We start from the raw sequence: 21,295 nt of genomic DNA on the forward strand, positions 1-21,295 counted from the left end.
AGGCAGAACATCTCTCAAAACTGTAGCAGGGGACTCACATTTGAAATGAAGGCAAAATCTCTGTGACATCAGAGAAGAACATTTTGTGATCTCTGAATCATGCATCTAATCCTCAGTTTAAGAGTACATAAACCAGTTAAAGCATGCAGAAGTATGGTTACATCTGAACTGCAATGGGAAACATCTTCTTTCCTTTTCCAGCTGCTTGTACAACCCTGAGAGGTCCTTAAAGAAATAAAGCATCATTCCAGTCCTTCAATGCGGAAGGACTGAAACAAACCCCTAGTTATTCAGCAATTATTTAAGAAAGTAAAATTCCTTCTTAATACCTGCAAGTATTTAGACCCTGAAATACAGTATTTTACTAGAGCTGCTGTGTTAAAGTAGAAATTACAGCATTATGTGAGTATTTATGGGAGTATATTTGAAATTCCTGTGACCCAACAATGGAAAAAAATCATATGGCTGCAAAACATCACCAAATACAAAAAATCTTTTTTCCTCTCTATATGAAAGTTTTGAAATTTCTTACAGAAGATTTGAGCAAGATACATTCCCAGTAGTCTTACATTTCTCACCGCAATTTGAAGTACCTCTAGGAATGTAAACTGCCCTTTGGCAACAAAAGAACAAAAAAACCCTTCATAAAGAGTACTCCTACCTCTCTCACTTTCCTTTGTTCCACTCCGAGAATAGGCAGAAGTTATACCTATAAGGCTGTTTGGTCTGTTTAGCTGACTTGAACTTGATAGAGAGCTAGTGGATGTGGAGAGCGAAGAGGTGGATGATGAAGAAGTTGAAGTTGAACTTGGTCTATACCGATGATACGGCTATTCAACAGAAAAATGTCAGAATTAATTTACCAAGATTAACCAATACAAACCACAGGATATGAAAACATTTAACTATATAAATTATTCTTACAGTAGTACCAAAATTAAAATAATATTGTTGGAGTAAAGATTCATATAATTTCTCTACCTAAAGAGACTCATCATGAAAATACCTCTTCAACAGTTCGGGAATATCTTTGTCTATAGTCATCATCTTTAGTTTCAGATTCTTTCTTTTCTTCTTGTTTTTCTTTGTCTTGCTTTTCTTTCTCCTCCTTTTCTTTTTCTTCATTCTCCTGTTCTCTGGTTCGTGTGGGACGACTTCTTCCTATAGTTTTTTCAGCTTCTTGAAGATCTGTCAGTGTTACGCCCTGTGAAAACAGCATTCAGCAAACACCATTTAAATATACCATTAACATTAATGTAGATGATCACATTACAGAAATATTTTAAAGAAAACATTCAACTTAAGAAAATGAAATCTATCTATTAAAAAATAAATTTTACCTACATATTCTACCTATAAGCTTTCCTCTTGAATCTTGGAACCAAACAACCCTCTGACATGTGGCAAGTATTTGCTGTAATGCAATCTACTACAGACTCTCCAGCAAGCCAATTTTTAGCTGAACTAGTAGATACAGATTGCATAGAAGATCCTATAGAAATAATTTAAGATCCTATAGAAATAATTTAAGAATCCAATAGATACTTTTAATATGATCATGAGCATACTAAACATTTCTGAAAGAACCCTAAAAATATAATACTCATATTTTCAGAAATGTTGATACTTTACAAATTAATTCCTTGCAACTGGATTTTTAGGTCAGCAACACTAAAAAGTCTTGTTATTTTTAGGCTATAAACTAGTTTTGAAATAAGCTTAGAAAGCAAGCAATTTTATGAAGACAGCTTTTTTCTACTATACTTTTCAGCTGATGTATCTTAGTGAGACATTGATCAAAACACTTTGCAATCTACTCTTTAAAGCCAACTTTGCATCTTCTGAGTTACTGAATTGCTTTTAGTGTTGATAAAGTTTAATCCAGTAATTCCTAGCTTCTTCACTGTAAGGATTCAGCAATAGCTAGCCTGTAGTCTGACCATCATTCAGGGCTCTGAATTAGTACTACAAAGTAAAAGTAAGTCCCATACAAAAAATTGTATCAAGCAGCACAGACCTCTCATTTGGAAAGCTAACCAGAAGTATACGAGGGGTTTAAAACTGCAAAGATTTGAAAGCAATATCAGTAAGCAATGCAGCTATGGACTCAGCCTAAAAACAGGTAAGGAAAATGGCTAGAGTATTTCTTTGTGCTGTTTTCTTCAGGGACTAAATTTGCTGATTATTCTCAGTTTGCCAGCAGACAGTGGTTGGCAGTTGCTCCACTGCCCAAAGAGCATTCGAATACCATTAGAGATACCCTATTTTGCTCCTGCCACATTGATCCCTGAGACAGGATTGTGCTAGTTGCTGATAGATATGGATCAAAACTGGGAAGAACTTCCAAATATATCAGTATGTAAACTGAGAGAGAGAAATGCTGCAAGGAAATATACAATTAAATACTAGATTATTAGCGCATAATAAAAAACCTCTCTTTTAGGATGTTTCCTTCTCTGGAGAAACTAGATTAAAAGTATTTTTTCTATGTCATGAATCTTATTAGCTATCCATATTGATCAGCTCAATCATATTATCTACAATAGCTCCTGCACAGAAAAAAAAATTAGAAATGGATGCAAATGCAGTATGCTATGTCTGTTTCGCAAGAATGATGTTATGGGTATGTTCTCAAACATGTAGAAGCTTTAGCAATATTATACCTGTGTAGATCTTCTAGACTGTCTTGCTTGCCTGGATCTAGCTTTTCTTTGGGACTCAGACTCTTCATCCCGTACTGGAGTGAGGTATGATCTAAAGAGTTAATTACAAACAAAATTGGCATATGATAATTTTTGCACAAATTTATTAAATGGTCAAACCCCCTCCCCCCAGCACTGCAGACTAAAAGCCAAGGCAGTCAGAAGAAAATATTTAACTATATAGGATAGATTACATTTTAGACATTCCATTCACATCATACTGATCTACTTATTCATCATGACAGCAGCTTTAGAACTCAATTAAAATACACAGTTTTCCTACTTAATTTAGATTACTTTTTACCATTTTCTATAAATTTAACTTCAGCTCTTTTGGTATATCAGTGGTCTACAAACACAGGGGTGGAAGACTTCAGAGACTCAGCCAGTTAGACATTTATATATCAAATATGTGTATGTATTAACTTTTAACATTACAAGCTTTTAGAAAAAGCCAAATGTACTGTTAATGCAGAAAACCTAATTATATCATCTATTTCACCAGAAATTAAGAATCCCTGAGGAGGTGGTTACCATATTTTCACATGAATCATCCATGCTTTGAGTAATCCAAATCCCTTTGAAAAAAATGAGCTTAAAAATAAATCTTCATGAAACCCACAGAAATCCTGCAGAATAAGCAGGTAATTGTAATCAAAGCTAAAAGGCTACTAGAGTAGACATACAAGGTCTGGACTCTTTTTAAGAAATTCTCTAATCCAGATAACAGGTAAAAAAACAACAGGACATAGATGCATGCACAAATGCATGTATTTGTATGTATGTAGACCCATAATTAGAGAACTTTAAAGATTTTAATGCATTTGTTGATTTTTTATGGCAGAATATTCTGGGAAGCTGCTATAATTTCACACATTTTTTAAATCTTTAAATTGGCTAAAAATTAGAAAAAAGTGAAAGAAAAAAATTTTGAAAAAAGCGAAATCAAAAGGTTGCTAAAAGGCTGCTTAAAACCTCTCTGAGCTTCTTTAGATCAGATTCTTTAATATTTTCTGGTTGTCTCTCTTTATATATCATTAGTTAAGAATAGTTAAGAGTCACTGGATAAGGATTGAATAATTTGCTAGTGATTGTGCCATCATTTATTAACACCTAAATAATTTAGGTATGGAAAGAGCAGTTTGCTCACCTAATAATATATTTAGTAGCCTCAGCACATACTAAAAAGAGTTCTGAAACAATCATAAGATTTAAAAAACTTCATTTACACAGACCTGTGGATTACAACCTATGCTCTACCCAATTAAAATACTTACAACTAACTGCTGTACTTAAAAATGTTGAAACAAAACCCATCTTATGCTGCATCTTAAAAAACCTACACTATGTACATTTGATTTCCTTATCCAGGTGTCTTGCAAGCAGCATTTTTGATTGATTTTCCATTTCCCAAAAACTCTAGGCCATTAGGCTGGTTTAGTTAACCTGACCTGAACCATCACCCACCTAGGAGGGCTTGACTGCCGACCAGGTGTCATCTTTAGGGCTTAAAATTGCTACAAACTGTTTCCCATAACTTTCTTTTTAGTAACTGCTGTACCTACACCTACCTTCCAATAAATCTGAAATACTTTAAATTGCACTGAGAGAAAATGCAAAGTCTCAACTTTTCAGGTACACACTGCAGCTACAGTCAAGAGCAGAAAGTGCTCTTCCCTAGCATCCCTTGCATGTGCCACACACAGCTACCTATGCTGTATTATTCACAATACAAAGACTTAGAGATTCAAGTTTGTAATTTCCTTCCCTGTTTCTCTAAACCAATCCTAAAAATCAAATGAAGAATATAGCTTCTTTAGCTGTTCCAAAAGAATGCACCATTATGTGCTTCATTAATAAAGTACTTTATATCTTCACTTTCAACCATCTTTGAAATAGTCTTGCAAACATACTTTCTAAATATACTATTTCAGTCGATAAACACAAATTAACTGACTTCATTACTTAAGAAAATATATAGCATGTAATATTTCATATACATTTATTTTTTCATGTGCATAGAAACATATGTAGATACACACACATATGTATCTATCTGTATATATACAGATAGATATGCTTGTGCTCGTATTTAGAGCACAACATTCTCAAATGCATGCAGCAATTATTCCAATTTTGATTTCTAAGATTCATGGGTATACTAATATGCCATCAAGAATGCATCCGCAAACAGTATATTACACAATCAGCCCAGTCAGAGACAACCATGGCATTTCAGGCCAACTGCAGGTATCTAAAATGTATGTAGTATATGCATGTGCACATTAGTATACACACATTGGTGAGAGCAAACGAGACAGCAAAAGCCTAGCTCTAAGCTGATATAAGACTGAAACAGCATTTGAATTTTAGAATTTGAACCACTCTGAATTACTTTCGAGAAAATGCACATTTTGTTGGTTATGCTTTTCATTTGTTGGGTTCAGTTCAAATTTCCCTATGGAAAATGCAGGTTCTGACTACTGTAGTTACTGAAATGGATTGTTAGCACATGTGGACTCTTCGTGAATCATGGTGGGGAATAATAAAAACATAATCCACTTATCATAGAAGTTTTTTCATCTCGGTTTTGGGTAGGAAGGAAGACTACCCTAATTAGGCCTCTATAAGGAATCTTTAAATGCTGCTGCCATAAGTGAACCAAAAAATACAATTTTCTCCTGTAATAAGGAACAGCTTCATTACCTCCGTGAACATACAGAGATACACATATCTGGCACTGATACAAAAAGTACATTTTGAACCTACTACAGGAGCAACACACAAATTTGAACTTGCAGCAGGAGGGTTAAAGGATAAACATTTATAAGTACCCAGAAAAAGGAGAAAAAAGGAAAGCTAACAGGAACTGACAATCTTTTGAAATCTTATTTTTGCTTCCATAAATAGAAGGAAACAACTCTTTATGGAAACAAATATGCACCAATCTTAACTCATCCTTCATATAACTGTAAACAGAAAAAACCACCATATTCTTAAAATACGATTTACATCAGCTTCTTACTCATTCTTCATACTGAATATCTCTTAAAGCATTGCATTTAAAATGGTATGACTATTCTTCAAGTAGAAGAGACCCTAAGTCATGCAATGAAATAAACAGAATGTGTTGGGTTCAATACTCTTTTCTCAATAATGTCAGGCATACAAAATGTTTGAAAAAATGCTATTCTGTGACTTATTACCATACTGCCAATGGCACACTACCTCAGTCTGCAGTAATGTAGTTGTAGCAATTAATTCATTAATTAATTGATCATTTAATTATTTTTAATTCAGTGTTTTTATATCAATCTGAAAATACCATATACTATATGAGAACCCAAGGCCAGTCAAAAACATACAATATCAAAGTTTAAATTTCATTAATGGTCTCTATTAGTACTAAGCTCTTAAATAAACTGAGGTACCAGTTGATTCAATGCACAGCAAGAAAACAACATTGCTTGAATGGTTCAAACACCGTATTGTTCAAATCTGCGGTAACCAACACATTCCTTTAAATAATAAAAAAAAAAAAGTATAACTTTTGGGTAAGAGCAACATTACTCTTAGGACCTTTACACACCTCCGTCTCTCCCTGACCTCTGATGTTGAGGACACAGTGCCAGAAGTAGCTGTAGTCATGGCTGTAGTAGTGGCTGCAGCATTTACAACAGATGGTGCAACAGGAACGGTCACTGCTGTAGGAACACTGTCCTTTTCTTTCTCAGTACTATCCTCAGCCCACAAACGATTTGAGGTACTACAGCATAACAAGCAGCAACACAAAAAAAGAGAAAAGGAAACAGCTAAACAATGAAAGCACTTTACTAAACAACTAGTAACATGTAAATTGAGGGATGGATTTTTTTTTAAAGAAGCAAAATGAGAAAGGTCTCCACTATGAAAGCTCAGCTTGAGCTATTAAATTGAATAAATTAAGAATTACCAGTTCACAATAATTGAACTTTTATTCTTCAGACCCTTCTAACATTTGATTTATTCTTTTATACTGACATGGCTTTCATGTTACAGTAGAAAGCCATTCACAATTTTTGAGCCAAATTGTATAAAATCAAAACAAATTTAACAGTAAAATGAAAAAATCCAGAGCCCCAGGATCTACTAAACAAGAACGCATGCACATACATAAGCACACAGTAGACCTGACAAAAAAAAGGAACAAAATGTCCTGGTGCCATTACCTGCTTTGTACACCTGCTGAAGTAGAACCCGTTGTACTCTTCGTAGTAGTGTTTGTGCTGGCAGGCAGCGTTTTCTGAGGACCAGCAGAAGAGGTAACTGTTGACGCAGTACTTGGAACATTAGAACTTATCAAATCATCTTGTCTTCTACCAAAGGAGCCACTGAAGGAGAGACATGTACAATGACCACATTTATTACTTATATTTACTCTGTGAATGATCTTTTAAATTTCTGCCCATGTATTCTGTGCCTCAGTTGAGTCTTGGAAACTTCTGGTGCAAAAGAAGCATTTTTTCCATTGTTTCCTTGGCTAGGACTTTTAATTTATGATTTTGGAGGGAAGCAGAAGTGTCCCTTAGTCCCAACCATTTCTTCACCAAAGAGGATAAAGAATGGAATCTGACTCGTTTATATAAGAATGTCTTGTTCACATCTACTAAAGCATTCATATAGGGCCCCCAATGTCCCATTTTTAAACTGCTGTTTCACCCACACTGAATACCTAAGAAAATGCAGACCCTTACTGCACAGCTTGTCAGGAAAGAAAATGTCATCAATATCACTCCTCTTATAATTTGAAAGTAATTAAATATACTGCCCCATTTTTAAAAAAATCTTTAATCATTCCCAGGAAGAATAACCTCCCACTCAGGTTTTTCCCTTGCTCTTCAAGCTATAAAGCAAACCCAGTGGTTTACAAGAAATAAATATGCACTATGCTGTATGAGACAGCCTGGTTACTGATAACATTAATGCCAAGACACAAAAAAATGCTAAGTACGTATCATGTACATCAGCAGCACGTACCAATATGCAGCTTAGTTATTTGACTCTTTTCCTCGATCTATCCATTTTAGCTATTCATTACCCCACTAATTACCATGAAGAATTTGACTCAAATAGCTACATTGAAACTACACAATGCAGCAAAGTTAATAATGTATTATATGTGCAGCATATGATTCCTCTTGAGAAAATTCTGCAAGTTAGGAACCAGCACTCCTGAGAACTATTCTCATATTTTCATAATTTACTTTGCATTCAAGTGAATTTTATGTATTCTATGATGCTGATACTCAACATAGGTATGGGTATCATTTACAATTAAGGACAGCAGTCCAATACCTCCAAGACTGTCATGCAATAACCAGAATTCAACAGAGACAGTGTTTTCCCCCTTTTCATATACCAGAGATAATTCAAGCAGAATTATATCTATTGCAACATTTAAAATAATTATGTTTGACTACTGAACTAATTTGGAAAGCGTCAAATGAACCCCAAACTGAAATAAACCATAGGAAAAAGAAAGCATCTAACTATAATTACATAGTTTAAAATGAGCACAACCGCTGCATCAGCGTACAACTGCATGTTTAAAACCAGCACAACCATTGCAATACACACTTCGCAATTATTATGAACATGGCAATATGTCACCATTCCGTTTTAAACTGTCCTTACAAAATGATTCAGTACTTGCTAACTTTTAAACCTATTTTGATGAAAAAAAGAGAAAATCCCACACCTTCTTTGATAACTTGTGTTTAATGATGTAGGACCTTCATTCAAACTGTTTTTCTTGACATCTTCCTCCCATTTTCTCCTGGTGTAGGAACTGCCACCACGTATTGAACTAGCGGATGAATCCCTGTAAAAGAGATTATAGTTTAGCAAACTCACATTAAAGAAGGCTGTTCTTGGGGTGAGTTGAACGGGAGCTTCGAATTAAAATCCTGGATAACACACTTAAAATAAACATGACTGAATAAGGAATAAAATTGCTTTTATGGACAATTGTTTTCAAGCCTCTGTGAAAAGATACTACATTCATAGTAACACAATTAGAAACATAAAAAGAAAGCAGCATCAAAAGGAAACTGCTAAAGAGGATTTAATCAACATTAAATCAATTGTTGCTTTTTATCTCTGGTCATTGCTAGCTTTGTTTTTCTCAAAAAAGGAACAAGATGTTTTTCTGTTTGCTCCTGAGATTATCCAGTGCAATAAGGGAAATCTACTTGGCTTTTTTAATAGCTGATTTGATTGCATTTTTCATTCTTTGATGTTATAAGAAGTTTAAAAGTTAGCAAGCCTTTAGAATCATCATATTCTAAGACCAGCGTAACTAGGCTTGCAGTAGCCACTTCTGAGGAGTCTGACATGTATCACTAGCCAACATGACTTCAGTCATAAGGAATTTTCAGGCTGTTGTTGCAGTTTATAGCAGTAAGGAATGACCTTGCAAAAAGCTACTTAGAAAAACTATCCCAAAAACTGACATATAAAAACTGCATATCTAATAAAAATATCAGCTCAAGATTTGAAGTTCAGACAACAGGAAGAATAAAATATGTCTTTCACAAAATTATATATAAGGCAATCAGGTGTATGAGGCAAAATAAAATAAAACTTTGAAAAGATATATTCTATGCTCAGATACCTTTGGCTATCATAATGTACCTCTTTTTGCATGAAAATGTATGTTAGCACTTCTGCAGCTGGAAACTGTTGGTTTTCTGCATAATCTATACAGTCAGACAATGCTATAAATTAGCAATGTTTTAAAACATGAAAGTTTGCCAGTCACTCTAAAATCTTATTTAAATTTCATATTAAAAAAATATATAACTTCATAGTCACCTGTTTTCTTTTTCATCAATGTCAGAGGTACTGGCCAGCCGTCTTGGTATTGTAGGTGCAACATATGCAAGTCGAGTTCCTTTTCCATCTTTCTCCTGAAAGACATTAGTTTTTTTTGTTAATTGTTACCATTATTGATTATCTTTTCTGGACAAGTATCATTATGCCAACTCTGGCCATGTTTATTGTGACATGATTATACAAATGAGTTTTAAGCTTTAGTTAAATATCATAAAAGACTACTACAGGAAAAGGAAACTGCTAATGTTTCCATTCTAGTGATGCTAATGGCTTATTTCTCTTTTTTCTGCTTTGCTGCAGTACACTTCCAACAGTGATTCCTGAAAGCAACTGGTTCAGTATTTTTATACAGCATAGTACATTATTATTCTTAATCTTTAAGTCATATAAACATTTGTATTTGAAATAGAAGCACAAGTTTTATTTTGTTCAGCTACCAGAACACTTGGTTTAGCGTATCCATGTTTAGTTACACAACCAATTTTTGAAAATAAAAAATCACATCAAAATGAAAATTAATACAAAAGAGACTTTTTTAATTTTTAAGATTGTTTTAGCATAATTCTATAAGTGATGCAAAAGCTATCAAATCTCTCATGTCCCCAAACTGTAAAAATTACTATTAGCTTTGCAAGTGCTAAAAAGGAATGAAATGCCAGAACTATGTACCAGGTCACCAGACATTGAAGGAACGTATTACATTTTGAGAGATACTATAAAGAAGCTCTGTAAGTTAACTTTTTGGAATTTTAGTAAAAAACAGATGTATACTACAATCTTACTTCTATAATACATCATTAACATCTATACTAAGAAAGGTATATGAATTTCTCAAAATGTTGTTTTATCCTGAAAATTATTACCTTTTCTTTGTTGTCCAGCGAAGAGGAAAGTCTAGGACTTGATGCAGAACGCATAACACCTGCAGAGTCCTTTTCTTTCTGAGCTTCTTTGGAAGCAGTAATCTCTGCAAGTGCACCATAACTACCAGTTTTTCTAAGACCCAACCTCCATGAAGCAGGAGATTCATCTTTCCTCTCTTCATCTTTGGGAGAAACCTTGGTTGTAGATGTTGGAAACTACAAAACACATGAAAATGAATTTACATTATTAATTTACATTATCCATGGTAATTCACTCTCCTTGCAAAGATTCTAGAACACAACTGCTTGTAATAATCGCAAGTGCTGAATTTGTAGGGAAGTTGTAGTGAGAGGCAACCTATGCACTTTTCTCTTGAATTAGTCAATAAGATCAGAAACGTAAGACCGGTCAAGGAATACCACTCTTATAAAAGTTAGCTTACAAAAACCCACACTTTGTAATACACGCTGTGAAGTTGAGATAAAAACTTAGAAACATGCAAATCTGGTATTAACATTTTGATTAAATATGTTATTTTGCAACCTGTGCACACAAGAACCTCACCATAGATTTTTCACCCTTATTGGGCACAAGAACAATGCCAGTTTTGCGCAAGCCCTGCCTCCATGATGCAGGATCTATTGACTCCACGACAGGCATGATAGGAGGAATGAAATCATACTAAAGCCAATTAAGACAAGACAAAGATGAAGATTGAAAGGAAGGAGAAGATAAACCAAAGGTTGTTTTAACACCATATAGTTTGTTCCTAGGTTTATATTAAGTAACTCTTCATTAAAACACAAAAATACAGAAAAAAGCAGTAAGACGCCATAAAAACCATAGTAAACAGATTACAACTAAATGCAACACAGCATGTTTAGCTCATTCAGACAGAATGACAGCTTGCATAGAAAAGAACAACAAAACCTGTGACCTTACAAGGTCTGTGGCCTAAATCCTCACACTGTTGAGAATACTGGAAGATTCACACTAACGTACCCCTCATCTTCTTACCACGTATCATTCATATCCCTGAATCACATCCCACGCTAGCATGGCTATCCTCCCAGACTTGCCTTACCTTCAGCACCTGCAGTCACAGAGCAGCATTACTGAAAGCAATGCAGACTGAAGGAAACCTGACTTTAGCTTAGTATACTGCATCTGCACCCCTTGGTTTGGCCATCTATGATGTAAAAGCAGAAGTGCAGCTACAGCAGATCAGACGGTGCAGACCCAAAAAGGCAGGTGCAATTGTAGATGCAAGATCAAAGTGCAGCACACAAAGTGCTGCTTTACCTTCATTGGTAAAAACAGTTTAAAGCATTTTTATCAATAGGAGCTGTAATTGCTCCTTTAGATCACATGTACCTGCTATGTTACAAGATAATAGTTTTGATATAAAGTGCATTTATTTTGTAGCTACAGAAGGCCCTGAGCTTTTCACATTGTAATAGGAAGATAACTATGGTTTAATTTTAGCTTGCACCTTTTACCTAGAAGACCAAAACAGAACCCATTAATTTCTGCATAACAGAATCAGAACTGTATTGATGATTTATAAAATTAGAATTTATAATTTATCTTATATAATTTATAATTTAGCTTAAAATCAAATTTATTTCCTCTTTTATGAAAATACTCCCCCATATCATGAAGTCACATACCTGCACCAGTTACATTACAGTATACTTTGTAAGATGAATCACTATGAGATTGTATTGTGAATATGGAAGTATAACCCCAGTAAGCTCCCAGGAGCAAAATACCCTTTATAGTATTCTCCTAGTAGTATGTCTTTTCTCTCAACTGTGGCTGCAGTATATCATGGTTACCACTTCTCCTAGACATGCTTTTCAGACGCATTAGTACAGAGTTACACTTTGATGATGATGTGTACAGAAAAGTTGTAATGAATGACAAATGAAGATTTACTGGCATACTATCCAGTTTGCTCCGATATTCTAAAACTTTGACTTCTGACTATGCATTCTTATATATTGCAATTTTTTTCCCCAGGCATACCTATCTTCCCCTTACCAAGTAAAACTCAAGTTCATCCAAATTAACTTTTCCTGTAAATTTACAAGCTGTAAAAGCTTCCAGCAAGCAATATGGCTTTGCTAGGTGTGCCTTTGAGCATTGAATAAATAATGTGTCCCTATTATCTAGCTTTTCCATGAGGTCCTAACCATATTAAAACAGGGATGAGACCCACACAATTTTTTACTTCTTATTTCAGATATAATTTTCAACTTCTGTGCCAAAGCACTAGCTAAATAATTCAAGGGACTCCCAAAAGCCACAGAGTCATGCCTGCCTCCCTTGAATTAAGTGCATCAGAAATACAGGCACAGAGACACATAAGAACTGCAGCTTCTAGAAATTCTGGAGGAGTTTGACACAGAAAAGACTTTGAAAAGATGAAGTTTAGTTTCAGAAAATACAAGAACTCCACTCACTGTGCGACAGAATTTTTTTTTTCAGAAGGATTTTACATTCAGCTATTTCATAGTTCTGTATTTTAGGTCCCTGTGCAGAATTAAAGCCATTCAAAATTAAAAAAAAAAATAAACAGCTTCTGGGGAAGAACAGGAAGTATTTTAAGAATCTGTACATATTTTTATCAATTCACCGGTTAACCAAATCTACTACTTACACTAGAATAAAAAAAAAGATACACTTACACAGAAAAAAAGAAAGAGAAAAACCGTAAGATTACAATATAATAGAAAATAAAAAGGTATTTTCTTTTACCTTCTTAACAGGTGATGTAGGTGCCCCTTGGCCACCAGCTACTGAGGGCGCCGCTACTGATGCTGATTGCGTACTTGTGGTATTTGCATTATTAGCTGCCGAGGTTTTGGTCTTATCTGCAAAATATTTACAAGATTTAATCTTCATTCTTCATTCAAAATTTCATCACCTTTAGAACACCGAACTGAATTTTTATCCAAGAAATTTGACAGTTAACTTTATGACCAGCATTTTATTTTATTTATTCCTCAGTGTTTTCTCCCTCACTTCCAATTTACATCTTAGCTAGGTCCACCTTGTTTTTCTAAAAGGTTGTACATGTAACAATTTTTTTGTATTTATCAGGTGCTACCATTCAGAGATGCAGAGACAGAGCTACGCAATCATTCAGGTTCCAAGTGACTCAGGAGATCACCTAATTCACCCTTCTGCTCAAAGGAGGGTCAATACTGCCTATGAATCAGGCTGCTGAGGCTTTGATGAGTCACATCTTGGAAACCCTCTGGAGACAGAGATTTCAGTCTCCCCACACAGCCTGTATTTTAGCAGCTGGCTAATGACCATAAAAACTGTAACAGTAGGAGATATGTTAGCATCTCATGTGATCTCATTAATGCATGAGAGTATCTCAAAGGCAGGTATTGCAGATGGTGCCAGACTCTTCTTGGTGCTGTCCAGTGACAGGACAAGGAGCAACAGCCATAAATGAAAATACAAGAAGTTCCACCTCAACATGAGGAAGAACATGGAGGGTGGCAGAGCACTGGAAGAGGCTGCCCAGGGAGGTTGTGGAATCTCCCTCTCTAGAAGCATTCAAAACCCAACTGGATGCTTTTGTGTGTAACCTGCTCTAGGTCACCCTGCCTTGGCAGGGGAAGTTGGACTTGATTTCCAGAACTCCCTTCCTAGCCTGACTATCCTTTGATTCTGTGGTTCTGCAACAGTTAATTCAAACTACACAAGGCAGGTGCCAATTTGAAGTGAAACCTTTATTCTCTGATAATTATGTGTGCTTGAATTCAAAGAAATAATTAACTGTACAGAGAAGTCCATCAGGAATTCTGGTCACCAGAATGAGCTGAGGCAGGGACTTGCCTTCCAGAGCACAAAGTTTCCATTTGCTTCATTCATTCTTTGTCCCTTTTCTTACCTACATTTCACTGTCTACCTACCTAGTCTCTTCTGCTTTGTCCAAATTCCTTCCTCTGTCCATGGCTCATGAAACTCAAACCTTCTTACACAATCTGACAGAAAATGTCATGATTGAGATACAACAATGGCTGTCACTGCTTTTGCTTGAGCTTCATAATGTTACACCTCACTTCTGTTTCATCTATTTGAACTGCACATTCTTCAGGCATGGATGTTGCCTCCTATTTATTAGTGCAGTATGAAGCAACATGGGGTTCAATCCCCACTGGTTTTGGCCCTACTATAGACACATCTTTCCATCTGTGTGACCCACACAGCCTAGGAGCAATTAATTTAGAAAGTATACAAGGTTTTCATGCAGTGTTCTCACAACTAACATTTAAATTTCTGATATACAATCAGAAGTTGTGTAATCCACAGTATTGGTGTTACACACACTTGTCTTAGTTATGGACACAGTTGAACAGAGTGTTGAATGTTAGTCATGCAGTAAACAAATACAAATATAAACAGCTTACATGACCAACGGCCCTATATGGAAAGTTCTTTTTAAACACAAGTGAAAAAAATCGTGGTAAAATTCTAGGTTATAAAAAGCTGAACAAGGCAATGTGGACTGACAGTATGATTTGAGATGATGCACAGGCAGGTCTGATAGAAATTTGTAAGTAATACATCTTTAAAATACACAGAAATAATTCCTTAAGTTTTAGCTTTCATTTTTCCAAGTTCTGTACTGCATTAGTATATAACTCCAAACATCATAAAAAGTATTAGAAAATTCTCCTCACAGTTTAGTTAGACAAAACAATCCTTTTCCAGCCCAAGAACACCATTGCAGCTTCAAGCCCAAAAGTTATAAACAACAGTGAATTGAGAAGAGCAATCTGGGATGATGGGACTTCATAACCTGAAGCTGTAATTGGACATTTACCCCAATATGTAAATGGACCAAAACTTAGAAAAGTGTAAAAACTCGTGACCCGTTGTCCATCTTGGGTGTAGCCTTGGCCAGGCACTTGTACTGCCCAAGATGTACCCTTTGAAGGCTTTTTAATAAACATCTACTTTATTCCTTTAACACTGTCTAGCCTCTGTTCTAGGTGGCCTCTCAAGGCATCAGAAAAAGTTATCAGGAGTGAAAGCATGGAAGGAGAAAAATGGATTTTTCACAACTGTATTCTGAAATTATTTCTAGAGCAGCAAGAACACAGTTGTATTCATGACTAAGCTGATATGGACTAATTAAAAAAAATTAGAATATGTCAAAAACGTAAGTTACAGAATCTGAACTGAAAATGAAAATTTTATTTTTTATCTTGTTTCCCTGTCCTTTGCAATAAGCTACTTTCACATTCATGTTTCCCTTCTTGGTCTTACAGACAGAAGCGTATTTATATTTAAACTATATTCTCACATAACCAATGAAACAAAACCATAGGAAAACATTTTAATTATCCCACAAGATTTGAAATCACCATTTCCACTACTTCAAAATACTGAGCACTGTTAAAATATTTCACAACCAGAATGGTCCTTATAATAATAATATTCTTTCACTACCTTAAGCTGAATAATGGTAAAAAAAAGGGAAAGTAAAATCTTGGCACTTAAGAGATGTAGCTCTACAGGGAAAAGCTTCAAGTGTATCTTGCCAAATAAAGTATGATAAAGCCTTGTTGATATTAAAACCCCCGAAGTTTACATAAATTAATTCTTGTGTCACAGTCAAATTTTCCTGGCACGAACTACTGGCAATGAAGAGAACACAGTTACCAGAGTCATAAAGTTCAGCAGACATTACAGTCAGCTCAGTGACAGAGAAATTACTACATGTTATATATTATAAGTGGTTTGAGTTTAGCAAAGCTCAGTAAATAATGGATGCAAGTACACTAAGGTAAAAAAGTAATTACAAAAGCTGCCAGACACTTTTTTTCAGCTTAATATTGGATTACTTCAAAATACAAACCCCCCGCCCCCCCCCCCAAACCATAATACAAAGTTTGGTTTCACAAGTTATTTTTACTACTACCTATATTAAATGCTTATGATAGATTGGCTAGCTCTAATATACATTCTTAGTCTTATCTTTTCAGATGAAGAAATTAGAATGCATTAAAATAAAAACTGACAGCTCACCGAAAACAGTTATTTTTAAAAGTTTATGTATAAAATATTGACAAGCTGTTTCTAATGACATCCATGTCTATGTAGTGTACTGCTGCATTGCAATTCTAATATTCTTTATTAGGATTAAACATACACCTTTAAACACTTATTACCAGACACTTGTTTTCTGGTTTGAAAGGAAAATATACTATTTTGTTCTTTTATCAGTACTTACTACTCTGGTAATTGTTCAAGAAAAAAACAACCCAAAAATTCCATTTCTCAAGAGAGAAATACAGAATAATGTGCAAACAATGAAAAACTTTTCAAAGAACTTTCCTCTTGAAGTTATATAGGAATTAACAATCAACATTAAAATAACACATTTAAAAGTTTATTTCAGCACACACTGAAAATATATGCACTACTACTTTATGAATACCTGAGCCAGAATAAGTGGTAATTACTTCAAGATGCTAAGAACAAATGAGAATGTTTGCACTTCTGCTGATCCAATCTCTGTACCAGTTCCACAAGCAAGTACCACAAAGAAGTCTTCCTCTCTAATTTGATCTTATATAAGTTTTTCAATGATTCTGATATGCCACTTCAGGCTTATATTGTTCTATCTATCTAATTAACAGCATCTATTTGTTAAGCAGCCCATCAAGTAAGCTGGCTAATAGCTTTAACCTAAGTATCTACCAATAAAGACAACCATTTGGTACATCTGTTACGACTTTAATTTAGACATACATAAACTGACTTTAACAGGAAACTAAGTGAAATACAGAAGAATAAGTGAAATGTAACATAACTCTGTATCATGTGATATTAAACGAGTAAATTTATAAAGTAAACATTTAATGAAATGCAATGCTCCAAATAACATACCTGTCTCTGCTTCAGACTCTGAGTCATCATCCTCTTCCTCTTCACTAGAACAACTGGATTCATCCTTCTTTCCTTCTTCTTCTTCATCTGCTTTCTCTTGCTCCAGAGACTCTATGCTAGATGCATTCTTTTCTTGCTCCATAATCAGCGTCTCCTTACTGAGTTTGTAAAGAGAAGTATTTACTAAGTACCAAAAAATTTACTAAAGCCTGTTAAGTAGGACTTTGTGACAGCTTGTAAAGTCATCTTTTTAAAGACTTCATAATTTTTCTTATTTTTACTTACTTTTTAAATGTTTTCTGTGTCTGATTATTATCCATGTTGGCTGTGGATTCAATTAGGGGAGATTTCTTTTCACGTTTTTCACTATGAAGCTTCAAAACAGAGAATGATGCAGTTTAATTGTTAGAACGGCATCAGTGTGACAAAATAACAAATGGAGGGGAATCTTTAAATACTACAAACACTAGAATGTGTAAAGAATTTCAAAAAGTATGAATGTTCAAAGCTCTAAAAATCTTAGAAACTGTTATTCCAAGTAAGATGCTCATTGTTGATACTTCAAATCATGAAATGCCCATTGGACAAGGCAAGTTGTAGATTGCCTTTTTTCTTCCAAGTCTTTTGTGGTCACCATAGGTGACCAACTAAGGGCGTAAAAGACCTTTTGAGATGACTGTGGCATCACCTGAATTGAAGCCCTGAATTTAAAACTTTGGTTTTAATTTATACACTGTTCTGAGTTGGATGCCATAATTATATGTATATTAAAATGTGACATACATACATACATACATGTATATATATATATATCTATATATGCACAAGGCCTACCAGATTCTGCTTCTTTTGTAACTCTTCTAAATATCCTAGAATATCTTCATCTGCCACATCAAACGCTGTCTGGCCCTGGAGAAGGGGAAGAAGTAAAACACCATAATTGTACAACAGACTTTAAATGTATGGGACGACGATATCTTCTCATCACATGATGATGCAGGTTAAGGAAAGCATTTAGAGAGAGAAATTGGAAAATATGAATCAAGCTCTACTGCAAACTGTTAGTCTGTCAGTACTTGAAAATAATTTTGCAATATTCCATTTTTGGGGGGCGGGATTCAAATAAAAACATTTATACCTGATGAGCAAAGACATTTTTAAGTGACAAAGACATGACAATAAAATTTTACTGTGTTTGAAGGAAAAAAAACATGAATGAAAAGTAGATTGATGAATATAATCTCACAGTATTAGTGCCAAACAACTGTTCACAATGGCAATTGAACGGATGGATCCTGAGCAGCTCAATATACTGCCCATCTATCAAAAACGGCTTGATTTTTTAAGTTTTAATGATTTAAGGGAGTTGCACTAAATCTAAGCAGTCATGCATTCACATTTTACAGCAAAACTGTATTCTACAATTTACATTCTTTTTTATAAAAAACCTGCTATGACCACTTGCTATTTCTCCTTAGGGTATGATTTCCATGGGACATATAATTGAAGGCTGGAATCTAGGCAAAGTCCTACATTCACTGGCATAAATGCAGCTGCATCAACATGCTGGGTGGGCTTAGTGAGATGTTGGGGGGATCACGACAACATCAAACTAGGAAGTACTTCTGTATAATGACCAGTAATAAAAACTGTCATTTACAAGTGGCCACAGCAGCTTATAAAAATAATGAGAGGTTCCTCTTTGTCTGTGCTTATTTCAGTTTCTCAAAATCTTAAGGCAAACTTATTCCTAATTACACTGTGAAGACTATCTTAACTGGTTAGAAAGGATGAACCTTTAAACCACTAATTCTGATCATACAGCAGAAGCATGTGCACCTTTCAACAAGCATTAACCACAACAGCTGGAGGTCTTCTGCCATGTGAACTATTATCACAAGTTTGTATTTGCCTTATAACTACAGTTTTTAATGTGGCCTTCTACTTTCAGGCAGCCATTAGGTGGTAGTTAGACCTACTATGACCAGAAAAAGTCATTTTGCAGAAAACTGTTGCAGTAAGAAGGTTACATCTTAAATCCAAATCTGCAACAGATGATAGCTGAAGTCATGCGCCTAAACAATAATGGCTGAGTTCTCTGAGATGCTAAGCACATACAACTGAAACCAAATCCAGAGCTTTCAATCCTCGTATCCCAGAAAGCAAAATGCTTACTAGCTTACTTAAAAACAGGCAAATCTTTCCTAGCTTGCAGAAACAAGTCCATATACAAAAAAAACCCAGCTGATATGTCTCTATGCCTCCTTTTTTCTTATTCTTGTCCAGTGGATTTGAAGGTACTTTTATGAGAGTGCTCTCTAGTATATAACATCCATATTTTCACAACACCAGTAAAAAAATCTGAACATAAATTAGAAGAAGAACAGAATCTATCTGTAAAACACACTATGAAGAGAAGAACGAGAGCTCAGCACTTACATGGCTGAATGAAAAGGTTTGGATCCTTTTGATGGCCATGTGAACTCATGAACATATTTGTGTCTATTGGGAGCAAGATCAGCAAGCTACACAGGCCATTGCTTAGAAGTCAAAGAAATAGAGTTTAGGAAGCATTCAGGTTATGTCCAGCAGGTCCAGAGTTGTCTACAAGTTTCTTCCATGACACCCAAATCAGCATAATATAGTGACAACTGTTCAGTATACCAACACAAACTGATTTTAAGAGTTTAAACACTACCCAAAGGCATCATCATCATCTTCAGAGATCAAATGAAAGCCTGAATGCAATCCATCAAGTCACTCCTTTTGTACCTCTAAAATGCCAACAAACTCCTTCAATTATTAATTTCCATGTCAATTATTGAATGGATCATTTAATACAGAACTAAGCATAAAGTTGGCCTGGAAATTAATTGAGACAATCAGAGAATTTAGTTCTGAACACAACCATGCTGTTTTGACAACACATGCATTATATAAAGCTCCACGTACAGTAAACAGCAGTTTATCATCACTTTTCTTACCCTGGCTTCTAAAGTCACTTTAGAGACCAGAACTTTGTATCTTGACAAGGATTACATAAAAATCCTACCACTTTGTTGACAGCCTCCATATCACATAGGTTTTCCACTAAAATGCGACATGCTTCTTCTTTACCCCAGTGAGCAGCAGCATGAAGTGGTGTCCAGCCATCATAATCTTTAATATTTACATCATAGTGAGCCTGTATTAAAAGCCTGAAGAAATGAAGAGAAATAGATCTTGAAACTGCTGCCAGGGATAAATAAATTTTCATTAAAATTGTAAAACTGCTCTATGGTAATATCTTTCCCCTTTTTTCTCAAAGATATTTTGGTTGGGCTACTGACAATTGATTAATTTTACCTCTCATATAAACATCTGTCTTTTCATTGTTTAGCAGGTGTGTATACATATTTTAAGGAAAATTTAAAAAAAAAAACCTTTTCCATTTTCTTCTCTATTCACTTCCTCTCCAAAGACCATTGTTTCTACAGTTAGATATTCTTCTCTGTACACACAGTAACAGGCAAAAGACTTTTTAAGGAAAAGAGTTGTAAAATGTAAAGAATTGTTAGATACAGTGTTGCTATAAGTAAACTACTAAAACCTCCTTCCATTCTAAAATTAGCTGTTTGAAACTCTCACTTCCTGTCATTAACTTTTTGCAAAAATCTAGTGTTCACATGTTTCAACTGTTCTCTGAGATGAAGCAGAGTTCCTCTAAGAGGGGACCAGCTCGTCTGCCTGCATTCAGCACTCAACATTCATCATGGTTCTCAGGTGAGCATCAAAGTGAAAAAGGACACTTAACCTAAGAAGTATTTTTATGTAAAGAGCTGTCTGAACCACTGTCCATAATTGTTAGAAATCACATAAGAACAAAATATTCTTTAAAAAAAATTCTCAGTTTCTCAAGAGCCAATATACTTATAGTAATATCCTTCAATGAGTCAACT

General features: G+C 34.9%; 1 protein-coding gene across 3 annotated transcripts in view; it reads right to left on the reverse strand.

Annotated features, from left to right (window-relative positions):
- Positions 1-21,295, reverse strand: part of PPP1R12A (protein phosphatase 1 regulatory subunit 12A) — a 113,784-nt gene that overhangs the window by 21,965 nt on the left and 70,524 nt on the right. The window contains exons 5-18 of one of the 3 annotated variants that reach the window (XM_038155386.1): positions 20,410-20,554; positions 18,192-18,266; positions 17,643-17,731; positions 17,358-17,515; positions 13,200-13,315; positions 11,004-11,120; positions 10,439-10,654; positions 9,555-9,649; positions 8,440-8,562; positions 6,911-7,072; positions 6,292-6,468; positions 2,664-2,754; positions 1,007-1,204; positions 662-830 (exon numbers count right to left, since the gene is read on the reverse strand). In XM_038155386.1, coding sequence (XP_038011314.1) covers positions 662-830; positions 1,007-1,204; positions 2,664-2,754; positions 6,292-6,468; positions 6,911-7,072; positions 8,440-8,562; positions 9,555-9,649; positions 10,439-10,654; positions 11,004-11,120; positions 13,200-13,315; positions 17,358-17,515; positions 17,643-17,731; positions 18,192-18,266; positions 20,410-20,554 — 1,931 coding nt within the window. The remainder of the gene's footprint in view (positions 1-661; positions 831-1,006; positions 1,205-2,663; positions 2,755-6,291; positions 6,469-6,910; positions 7,073-8,439; positions 8,563-9,554; positions 9,650-10,438; positions 10,655-11,003; positions 11,121-13,199; positions 13,316-17,357; positions 17,516-17,642; positions 17,732-18,191; positions 18,267-20,409; positions 20,555-21,295) is intronic. The other 2 variants (XM_038155388.1, XM_038155387.1) reach the window with 2 other exon arrangements.

The sequence above is a fragment of the Motacilla alba genome, chromosome 1A (assembly GCF_015832195.1).
Source record: "Motacilla alba alba isolate MOTALB_02 chromosome 1A, Motacilla_alba_V1.0_pri, whole genome shotgun sequence".
In the NCBI taxonomy this organism is placed as follows: Eukaryota; Metazoa; Chordata; class Aves; order Passeriformes; family Motacillidae; genus Motacilla; species Motacilla alba.